At 56.8% G+C, this 11,485-nt stretch overlaps 1 protein-coding gene across 1 annotated transcript; it reads left to right on the plus strand.

The window, feature by feature from the left end:
- Positions 1 to 666: 666 nt before the first annotated feature.
- Positions 667 to 10,047, plus strand: LOC104333297 (NACHT, LRR and PYD domains-containing protein 3-like). The gene is given in 5 exon segments (XM_075425445.1): positions 667 to 1,098; positions 6,483 to 6,660; positions 7,034 to 7,329; positions 8,024 to 9,650; positions 9,652 to 10,047. Coding segments are annotated over 3 exon segments (1,962 nt in total). The 5' UTR covers positions 667 to 1,098; positions 6,483 to 6,660; positions 7,034 to 7,046; the 3' UTR covers positions 9,704 to 10,047.
- Positions 10,048 to 11,485: the final 1,438 nt, after the last annotated feature.

The raw sequence follows: 11,485 nt of genomic DNA on the forward strand, positions 1-11,485 counted from the left end.
TCGGGTCAGAGCCTGCTCGTACCCCAAACTGCAGCCAGGTCGTGGGGCTGTCTAGAGCTCTTTTAGCCCAGTTTTCCCAGAAATAAGGGCTGTGTGATGCATGCCCATCTTCCTCCTACGGTTACTTGGCACCCGCTGACCAGCTTCATGCAATTTTGCAGAAAGTATAGACATCTTCAGATTATACTCAGAAATCCGTGAGAACCCAACTTTGTCAGTCACAGACGAACTCCCTGTACTTTGGTGGCCACGGTGTTTTCCTCCCTCCCATAAACAGCAGCCAAGTGACAGCTCAGCCACGAACATACTCAGTGGAATAGGGCAGAAACTGCAGAGAAAAATCAGTATTTTCTTCCTTGACCCCCTCCAGCTCTGCCAAACTGCCCACAAGAGCCAAGCCAGCGTGCATCTCACCTACGCCAACATCACCTATCGACAGCAGCAGAGAGGGGCTAAGGTTCTGCCAAGCCTGCGAAAACCTGGGATTTAACACAAGGAGCAACACCCAAACCGCTGCTCCCAGGACTCGTGAAGCCTTTTCGCCACTTCTGCGTCGGGCAGAAGCACCCTCGGCCCCTGCACGTCCCCTCGCCACGGCGGGAGGGAGGAGGGAGCCTCCCGCAAGCGGGAATCGCTGGCTCCGGGCGCCAGAGCCTGGATGAGCTGAGGCCAGGGGCTTCCAGCTGCAGTTTCCTTGCATTCACGCACGCAGCCTCTGCCTTCGGAGGCAAACAGCCCCACACGATGCATTCGTATGCCTTAGACTTTCTGAATCCGTATTATATGACTCAGGTTTTTGAATTTTAAAAATATTTTTACCAATCTACGAAAAAGGGAAGCAAAGGAAAGGAGCTGTAAAGGGAAGCAAAGGAAAGGAGCTGTAAAACCAGTAAAGCCTCACCCCCTCCACACTGCAGATAGAGGGAGAAGCCGGGAAAGCTGCGTCAGAGCTCAGCAGCACCCAGAAATCCCCTGGCACCAAGCGCGGGGAGGGTCCCCTGCAGCAAGCGGGTCACATCCCCCCCGCACGCAGCGTGGGAGAGAGCCGAGCGCCAGCACAGCCCCGGCAAGCAGCGATTCAGCTCCAGCCACAGCAAGGTGAGGACACCTTCAAGGTCAGACGGAGAGGGGAAGCCTTTAGAAACCACGCTGCTGTTTTTCCCTCCTCCCTCTCGGCTCGCAGCGTACCCCGGGATGAGTTGGCAGGGGTGCCAAGCGCCCTGGCTCCTGGGGGGACCCTGCAAGCCCTGCTGGGAGAGCTCGGTGGCAGCAGCATCTGGGGAAGCAACGCGGGGTGCCCTGCGCTTTTAGGGAGAAACTGTTGTTCCCAGGTTTGTTCGAGGTCCCGCAAGGAGGGACAGGACGATGGCAGGCTGCGAGATAGATGGATACAGCTCAGGCCATGGTGGGGTCTGTGAAACCCCAAACGAACATCGTTTCGGTGGAACCAGCCCCCCGGCAGCTCTGCCCTGCCCCTGGCAAAGCCCGCTGGCCTCCATGTCCCACGTCCTCGCAGCAGGAGCCACCCAGCAGTGACCCCGCAAGCCTTGCCACGGCGGCTGCACCCTCTGCAACCAGCTGCCAAGGTGCTGGCGACGAGGAGCCGGTTTTTCCCCCTCCTTGAACTCCCCAGCTGCCTTAAAACATCCTTTCCCAGCGTCCCTCAAAGCCAGCTTTGCTAAACGCACCCCTTTCCAGCCTGCCTGGCTCGAAGGCGAGCCCTGGGCAAGCCACAGGCCATCGACAGCCCCAGCTGCAAAGCCCCCGTGTGCCTCAGCCCCAGTCCCCCAGCCCCCATCTGCTCCTCGGCGCAGGTTAACCCCCCCTAACCAAAGCAGGTACCCTGTTCATAAACTGGAGCACAAAAAGCAGGAGAGCAGGTCACCGAGTGGACTCACCTCCATTTCATCCCTGGGCATCAGGGGAGCATCTCTGCTCTCCTACAGCCCCAGCTCCAACCCACCCACGGCTGGAGAGGGAGGCAAAGGCTACACAGCAGCAAAAACCCGCAGCTCTTCGGGCAGCAGCCGCTTCTCCTTCCTCACCTCTGCATGGCTGGGGAGCAGGATGAAGGTCATCTCTCTTGGTGGAGTGGCTTGCTGGACCAGCCAAGGTGGGAAGTGCTGCCTGGCTCAGCACCCTGCCCAGGCAGCCCCTGCAGTGCAAACCCCAGCCCAGCTGCCCCTGAGGGGCTATTCATAGCCTCCAAGCCCTGACCAGCCTGGCCTGGAGCCTCCCCACCCGCTGCCGTCAGCCCTGGTCTGTAATTAAGCCCAGCCCTGGGCACTCAGTCGCTGATTGAGTCGCCTTTCTCTGGTCTTGACTCCAGGAAGGATCTTAGGTCCATGCTACAGCCTTGGTGCTGGTCTTGTCTCCTGCGTGGACTTTAAATCCGTGCTGTGGCTTTGTTCCCAGTCCTGCCTCCGGCTCCATCTCCCAACCGAACTCCCCCGGTCTGGTCCATCCCCTCACCCAGCGCAGACCCCGCAGGGCTCACCCCTCGTCCGCACCCGCAGAGCCTGGGCCCACCGCCTCGCCCAGCAGAGGCTCTTCTGATGCTCTCCTCCCGGCAACATGGATTTGTGGCGCTGGGAACTCTCACTCAGCGTCCACACCATTAGTTATTAGTTATTAGTTATTAGTTATTGCAGTTAGCTCTGCAATTAGAATATTCACCTACAGGCATTCCAGCTCTGTAGTAGATTGCAACTATCACCAAGAAAATTTTGCAGAAATGCAAATAACTGTAGAGCACAGTGCATGAAGAGGTACAGAGCAGTACTTCTATATTATAGAAATATATTATTATAGTATTTCTATAAAACTTTTAAAAAGTTTTTCCATGCACCTCCCCATAACCCGGCAGTGATGGTATATGTTCACCTCCGCTTAAAAGTTCCAGTCAGAGAAAATGTTTGCCTTCAGCATCAGCAATATTATACTTGATATATTTATATATTTTACATATAGACACTTTATTCTTTCAGGCTTTAACTAATCAAATACTGCTAGGGTTCCATTTTCTCCCCCTGTATTTACCTGCTGGCGTAAGGGACGGTTACGGGTCCAGCGTCTCTCACCAGGTCTAGCTGCTTCTCCGCGAGCTGCTGTCCTGCAAGGCTGAGCCTGTAAGTGAATAAACTCACCGTGGTTATTGGGTTATTACAATTTTAGACCGTTTTTGCAGCACTTTAGCTTTGAGTCCCCAGCCTGGGTGGATCCAGCTCTCGAGAGCTGTAACTCCGCAGCTTCCCTTGAGAGCTGTAACAGTTTTTATTCTTGGATCCTGACTTATTGTTATTGCTTTAAGGTGTTAGACTGAGCTAAGCGAGTCCACGACAGGGCACAGGTTAGATATTTAATCACCAAAAAAATCCTACTGCAGGAATTACTGGCTACTGTGGTTAAATAGAAAGAAAATAAAGCTTCAGATGGGCAAAATCTGGCAGCTGAGGCCGGGCAGTTGCCTTCCCACGCAGGTCCTGCCCTGCGGATAGCTGTTCCCCGTCTCCGTTGGTCATCCACAAGCAGCAGGTCATCCTCACCAGTCCAGCAAGGAAGCTGCAGACCTCCCCGTGCCTCGAGACCACAGCAAACTCCGTCAGTTGATCTCCTGGCTTGTTCAGCTGTTTCTCAATGCCGTTTTCAGGCTTCCCATGTACTTTACCATGCATTACAGCTGTTTTCTTCCCGCTGTCTCTCTGAGCTTGTAAGAGAAAGCTCATTTTCTTCATCTCCCTTCACGCTTTCTGTCACCTTCTCCAGCCATACCTCCAGTATTTTATTTCTTTATTAAAGCAACCACTGTCCACAGAGACATGCGATGGGTTCGGCTCAGAGAGTTTGTCTGTTAACAATGTCTGTAATAGCCTGGGCTCTATTTGGAGTGATTTTTTTTTTTAATAGTTTCCCCACTATTTGCTCTCCTGCTCTACTAATATCAGCACAGAGGACTATTTTTAGCTGGTGATCTCATTGATGAAGCGTACCTTTGGTTTATCGCTGGGTTCTTTAAAAAAAACGCTTGCACCCATACCCAGTCATTGCAATCGGATTTGTTCTCAAGAGTGCAGGCTGCACCTCGTCCAGCTCGGGCAGCAGCGATCTGCTCCTTGTCAGGTCTGTGCGGCACCTTTCCTATCCACTAACGTCAACGCCTGGCGGCAGTCATGTAGATGGCACGCTGGATGTCCCTAAAACCTGGGAGGGGTATGAGTAGGTGGGACTTCGAGCGTGAAAGCCCCAAAGGCCATCCCAGCCCAGGCTGCGGGGGAGTTTTGGGTCCAGACCCTGAAGCAGACACAGTTCATGTGCTGCTGGCACCCGCTGTAACCGTTTTTCTGCTCCGCTAGAACCAGCGGATGGGGAAACTCCGGTTGAAAGGTGTTTTCCCAGTACCGGTCATTTTAGTGCAGGGGGTCTTAGAGCAGCTTCTTTCCGCTTGAGTCGGGGCATCATCATGTCCCAAGCTCCAGCTCCACTCCAGAGTCTTCAGTCAGTGATTTCCACAACTGTCTGCAGATGCCAGCGAAGATATGGTCGTGCTCCTGTCAGAAATGAAATCGTGCTGATGCTGTTCTCAGCAGAAGATCGGGAGAAGCCTGTAGTCCACGCAAAGCTTGAATCCCACTTGTACCCAGTGGCCCTCCAGGCTTGCCAGCCGTCGTTCCCAGTGGTTCACCCCAGCTTGCACTAAGGGTGTCCACTTCCAATCCAACTAAATTCAACACTTGGATACCTCTCACCTCTTCAATAGCTCCACTCCCTGGGTTATCACCCACGGAAGATGGTTTTTCTTTGCCCTCTGGAGACAGCAGTTTGAGGGGGTTGCTGACGTGAGCCTGTGCCCGCGGGTGCGTTGTGAAGCCCCGGCGGTGCCTGGGCAAGGGTTTATTCCCTCTCTCCAGAAGCAAACCTGCAAATTGATTCTTCAGTCAGCAGGATGGCGAAGAAGCGGTTGGATCTATAACTGGAACCCACTTGTTGTTTTCTGGTAGCTTAGCAATAACCGCGGGCAAGCAGGAGCTGTTCCCATGGGGAACGCGTTGCCTTGGCAGGACTCCACCGGCGTTTGCCAGGATTTTCCACCAGCCGTCCTAACGGGCCACAGTGGAAAATTACATGGCTTTGTCATTTCTCAATAAATGCTTTGTTTAAAATAACCCTTAATGATTTCACTCCGGGCATCGCAGCTTCCTTAGGACGTGGGTATCTGCGTGGGGGAGCAGAAGGTCCCGCTGGCTCAGCTTGGGCAATGGATTTTACGCAGCGGGCTTTTCTGCCGTCCTCCTGGGCTGCCCTTTCCATTATCCTTTACCGTCTCCATCAAAGCTTCCATCTGTCCGTTCACCCTCTGTAACGGCCTTTTTTCTCGTCTCTGTATTACCGACACAAAAATCTCACCATAAAAATCTAAGCAGAGTCCACGCTCCGTCTCCCAGGGGCAGCGAGTTCCTGCGACGCGTCGCCCGTGTCCCACCAGCGCAGGGCTGCTGCGATACGAGGTCGCGTCCTGATGGTGCCTTAGCAATTCCCTGTTGGTTCGGAAAATCCTTCCCCGTGTTCTCCCAGTTTCTGGATCCATCTTCGTGCTGCTGACCTCTTACCGATCTGCTGGGCAGCATGGCTCAGCGTGCTCAGCAAGCAGGGCGCGTGCTGATCCCTGAGCGCGTGTCGGAGCAAAGACCGGGGCAGCACAAGCTCTCAGCGCTGAGCTATTTCATCTCCATTCGATCCAAAGCTCAAAGACATTTCTAGAAGTGGCCACGCACCAGTCCACAGCTGGGCTTCGGTTTGTGGTCTCGGGGGCCCCAGGGTGGGCAGTGACTGCTGCTCCCAGTTCCTTTTTCTGTTCACGTTCATACATATGACCCCCATAATCCTCCTCCTCTGACAGCTCCTGGTCTAACTCTCTGTTTCTCGCAGGTATTTTTAATTTCTTTATCCTACTCTGCTTTTGCAAGCATTGAAATTTAGCTCCGTGTTGCCTGTGCTGGGGTCCCCTTGGAGGTCCCCCTTGCTCCAGGGTGAAAGCTGCAGCAGGTATTAATTCCTGCAGCTTCCCTCTGGTTTCCTGAATTTACAGGAAATAATTCCAGCTGGATCTGGTCCTGGAGAGCCGCGGGATGGTGCTCGTCTCCTAAAGACATGGGAGACTGGAAATGGGGAGGAGAAGAGTGATACCAGAAATCAGGAGCCCCGAAAAGGGAGGAGGAGGAGGAGGAGGCTCCGTGACTTTTCTTACCAAGGCAAAGTTCAGAATTGGTTTGGGGACCCCGAGCAAAGCGCGGTTGCTCTGGAGGGCGTAGAAATTCAGGGCCTCGGTGGTTTTTCAGCCGAAACCATGACGTGTTGTTAGGAGGAGGGTGAGCTGCCGGCACCGGGGAGGTGAGAGGCACAAGAGGGTCTGCGGCACCTGCGAGCATCGGTGCGCTTTCCTAAAGCTGCCTTTTCTCCCCCAAAAACATCACCTTCCTCTTGAGCTGGATTCTGGGGGTCCTTCGGCTCTGACGCTGCCCCGTCGCGCGGAAGGGAGAAGCGTGTGCCAGACGCCGGGCTGCCATTCGAAACCGGAACCCTGCCTGCCTGCGGGACGGGGATCTCAGGCAGCATCCGAGTCTTCCCGGCAGTGCCCTGCCATCCCGCTGCCCCGGCGCTGCGGTGAGTACATCACGGCACAGCCGGCCACGCTGCGCCGAGGGACAGCGTGGCCGGGGCCGTGGGGACCGCGCTGTCCTCGCGGCCGGGGGGACTCTGCCCCGAGGGGCTGCAGCTCCCAGTCTGGTTACAAACCCCCAGGGATGCTTTTTTGGGTGTTGTTTTTCCTCTTTCCAGTGCTCCCGTCCCGGGGGGGACATCCCCACGGTGCAGGATCCTGCAGCGCCCGCAGCCCTGGTGACCTGGCCACGCTGGGGTGACCGTCCCCAGCCCTTCCAGCACAGGAAGAACCGGACTGTACGGGACAAACTTGGCACCCGGCTCCAAAACCTCTCACCACGATGTAGCTGTGACTTCTAACCGTTGGTATTTTCAGGTGACCTCCCGTGATGGCAGGGGAAGAGCATTCATTAGCCGTCCTCCTACGAGCGCTGCAAGGTCTCGCACCGAAAGACTTCCAGGAGTTTAAGACGAAGTTATCGGAGGTTCACGTGGAAGGAGGATGGAATATCCCCAAGGATTCGCTGGCGAAGGCCGCCCACCCTTGCGCGCTTGTCAGCTGCATGGGCACGACCTACAGCGAAGACACCGCGATGGACATCGCGATCGGGCTGCTCGAAGAGATGAACCAGAGAGACCTGGCTGAGAAACTCCTGGATGGGCAGGTGAAAGGTGGGAAGCCAGGCTACATTTTGCTTTTCTTTGTCTCTTTTTTCCCCTTAAGTGACCCTGGAGACAGGTGGAAGTCGGTAAGACCAGGTTTCGGCTTCCCAGGGAGCCTGGAAACACGAAGCTGTCCCGCTGTGGTCCTACCAGTGCGGGGGCTGGAGCGACCTCTCCTCTTGCTCTCTCTGCTTGCTGCTGGGCTCCCTCTTCTCCTTGAGGAGACCCTTCCGCCCTCGGCACCGCTTGGCAGGCAGCTGGGCAGATCCTTCCCTCCCAGGATGGGGATTGAGGACATCTCTGCAGAGCTCAAGTTTGGTCACGCTTCGGAGCCGGAGGCATCCCCGGGAGCCCAGGGACGGTGCCTTTGGGCCCAGGGGCACGAGCAGAGGGGGACGGAAGCTGCAGGTGGCCCCAGGCGGTTGAATTTACTCCCAGGGTGGATGAGGATTGCGGGGTGTTTAAAACAGGTGTTGATGGATCAGAATGATGGGGGAACCGGGGATAGCAGAAGGACCCCTCCAACTTACCAAAGGCCCTAAATTCTCACAGGCTGTGTCCTTATTGCCTCTGCCAGGCTGAGGAAAGCCCTGAGCGTTGAAACGAGCATCCTGCTGGTGTGTCAGGAGCGCGGTTGGGCTGCTTAGGAGCTCCTCGGGCATCTGGCTGTGCTTGGGACTGACTCTGCTTCTCACCATCGCAGAGTACAAGCGGAAATACAGAGAGCACGTGGTCCGGGAGTTCTTCCGGGACAAAGAAGTGAACGCCTGTCTCGGGGAGAACCTGTCCGTCAGCAGCCGCTACACCACCCTGACCATCGCCAGGAAGCCTCGGAGCAAGCGTGGAGGCGAACATGAAGCCATGGGTTCCAGCCGTGGATGTGCCGACACCAACAACGGACCAGCCACCACCACCGTCACCACGCAGACGCTGTTTAAACCCGACGGAGATGGGCAAACACCGCGGGTCGTGGGGCTGGTGGGGGCCCCGGGGATGGGGAAGACGATGACGGTCAGGAAGGTGATGGTGGAGTGGGTGGAAGGGACCCAATATGTGCAGTTTGACTACATCTTCTGCATCGACTGCAAAGACATTGCCTTTACCAAGGAAGCGAGCGTGGCAGACCTGGTCTCAAAGTGCTGCCCTCACAGGTGAACGCCGGCTGGGAAGATCCTGGATGACCCGAAGAAGATCCTGTTCATTTTTGACGGCTTTGAGGCCCTGGGATTTTCCTTGGTTCAGCCCGAAGATGAGCTGACCTCTGACCCCGGGGAAGTGAAGCTGCTGGAAAGCACCCTGATGAGCCTGCTGAAGAGGACTGTTCTCCCCGAGTCCTCCTTGCTCATCACCACGAGGCCAATGGCTCTTCAAAGCCTGGGACGAAGCCTGAAGGGTGAGTATTACGCAGAAATACTGGGATTTTCAGCAGCCATGAGGGAGGAATATTTCCACAGGTATTTTCAGAACAACAGTAAAGCTGACGCGGCCTTCAGGTTTGCCAGAGGCAATGAGATCCTCTACAGCTTGTGCGTCATCCCAGTCATGAGCTGGACCATCTGCACCGTCCTTGAACAAGAGCTTTACAAGAAGAAAAACCTCCTCGAGTGCTCTAAGGGCACCACGCAGATGAGCGTGTCTTACCTCTCCCAGTTAATGCGGTGCAGAGGCAGGGACAACCTGCAGGACCTCCAGCAGTTCCTACGCAAGCTTTGCTCCTTGGCTGCCAACGGTGTCTGGAAGCACAAGGTTCTCTTTGAGGAGAAGGAAATCAAGGACCGTGGCTTGGACCAGCCAGACCTCCTCCCCCTCTTCCTCAGCGAGAAGATCTCAAAGAAAGACGCAGGCCATGGGAACGTGTACAGCTTCGCCCACCTGCACCTCCAGGAGATCTTCGGGGCCATGTTTTAGGTTCTGGAGGACGATGAGGAAACGGCCGGCGACTCAGGGGCTCTCACAAAGGCCGTCAATATGTTATTAGAAAGCTATACCAAGTCCAGGAAGGATTTGAACTTAACGGTGTGGTTCCTGTTTGGTCTGGTAAGCCAGAAATCAATTGAGTATGCAGACGAAACAATCAGGTGCAGAATTTCACCGCGAGCCAGGGAAGATATGTTGAGGTGGCTTCAGGGGAGGCACAGAGGCATCTCCCATCCCAGCCAAGTGCCGAAGGTTTCGGAGTTGGACACTTTCCACTTTTTGTTTGAGATGAACGAGAAAAGCTTCGCACAAAGCGCATTGGGTCATCTCACCGACATAGACTTGGAGGACACCAAGCTGACCCTGTACGACCAAATGGCCCTTTCCTTCTGCATCAGGCAGTGGGCTGGGCTGCGTCACGCTCCGGGGATGCTCCTTCAACCAGCAGGATCCCGGCTGGCCATGACAGCGCCTCGGTGAGTGCTGCCCCTCTCTGCTCTAACGACCCAAAATCGCAAAGGTTGCACCTTCTCCACCCCAAAGGGTGGTTTTAAAGGCATTTCAGCTCCTCCTACCCAAACGCCGGCTTGTCCTCACCCTGGGGGTTTAGTCCCTCAGCGGAGGATTTTACTTATTCCTGGGGAGAACAAAGACCACGTGGGCTCCTCCACCCGCTGCGTGCAGTGGGATTGATGGAGACGGAGCGTCTCGGCTCAGCTTCTCCAGCCTGCGCAGGCCCCTCCGCAGCCAGGTCTGGCTTTGCCTCCCCCTTCTTACATGCAAAGGGGAGATGGTTGGTGCTGAAATTTTAATTAGACCTCGAGCTTTGCTCCAGAGCAGGCTACCTCCAGCAGTAACGCTCGTGATCCTCTACGTCTCCAAAGCCACGGAGGTCCCTCAAGAGGAGAGCTGGTGGCGAGCTCTGCTTGGGGGATTTTGCGCCGGCGTCGAAGCCGGGAGGTCCCGCTGCCGGTGAGCGCTGCCTGTGCCCCCCGGGGCTCTGTTCCCCCGCAGCCCCCATGCCTCGGGAGCCAGCGGCCGTCCCCGTCCCCTCGTGGAGTGGCGGCAGGAGGAGCTGCGCTTCCCCATCCACCCGCTTTGCCGGGTGCTGCGGCAGCCGGGCAGTGACCTGCGGACGCTCCGGTAAGAGACCGGCGCTGAGCCGACACCGCGGTGCCACTGCCAGCGTGGGGAGGGCGCGTGGGCCGGGGCCTGGCCCCCGCGGCTGCCTGGGGGTGCGGGTGGGGGCACCCGAACCGGCGGGGACGGGAGCTGCAGGGAGCATGGCCTGGGGAGGAGCAGCAGCAGGGCCGGAGGGAGGCAGGGGGCCCATTGACCGCGGGTGGGTGTGGTCCCTCCACGCTGATTGGCTGGGAGGGTGGGAGGGCGTGGCCCCTCAGTGATGAATGGCTGTGGGATCAGTGGGTGTGGTCCCTCCACACTGATTGGCTGTGGGATGGGTGGGTGAGGTCCCTCCACACTGATTGGCTGGGAAGGTGGGAGGGTGTGGTCCCTGCATAATGAATGGTTGTGGTATGGGTGGTGTGGTCCCTTCATGCTGATTGGCTGCGAGGGTGGGAGGGTGTGGCCCCTCAGTGATGAATGGCTGTGGGATCAGTGGATGTGGTCCCTCCATGCTGATTGGCTGTGGGATGGGTTCGTGTGGTCCCTCCACACTGACTGGCTGGGAGGATGGGAGGGTGTGGTCCCTTCATGATGAATGGCTGTGGGATCAGTGGGTGTGGTCCCTCCACACTGATTGGCTGTGGGACGGGTGGGTGAGGTCCCTCCACACTGATTGGCTGGGAAGGTGGGAGGGTGTGGTCCCTGCATAATGAATGGTTGTGGTATGGGTGGTGTGGTCCCTTCATGCTGATTGGCTGGAGGGTGGGAGGGTGTGGTCCTTCAGGGATGAATGGCTGTGGGATCAGTGGGTGTGGTCCCTGCATGCTGATTGGCTGGGAGCCTGGCGCGGCTGGAGCCGGGCGACGGCACGCTGGGTGACAGCAGCGTGCGCCTGCTCTGCGAGGGGCTGCGCGTCCTGCAGTGAGTGGCCCCGGCACCCCCGGGCATCTCCCAAGTGCCCAAACCCACGGAGTGGGGAGTTACCCCCCCAAAAATCCCTCCAGGGTGGCATCATCCCTCCGGCCTCATCTCCCCGGGCGAGGAGCTCGAAAGCAGCAGCACCGTGGTGGGGACCGTCACTGTCATGGGGACTGTCACCATGGTGGGGTGGCACCGGGTGGCC

This window comes from Opisthocomus hoazin, chromosome 7 (genome assembly GCF_030867145.1).
Source record: "Opisthocomus hoazin isolate bOpiHoa1 chromosome 7, bOpiHoa1.hap1, whole genome shotgun sequence".
NCBI lineage: Eukaryota > Metazoa > Chordata > Aves > Opisthocomiformes > Opisthocomidae > Opisthocomus > Opisthocomus hoazin.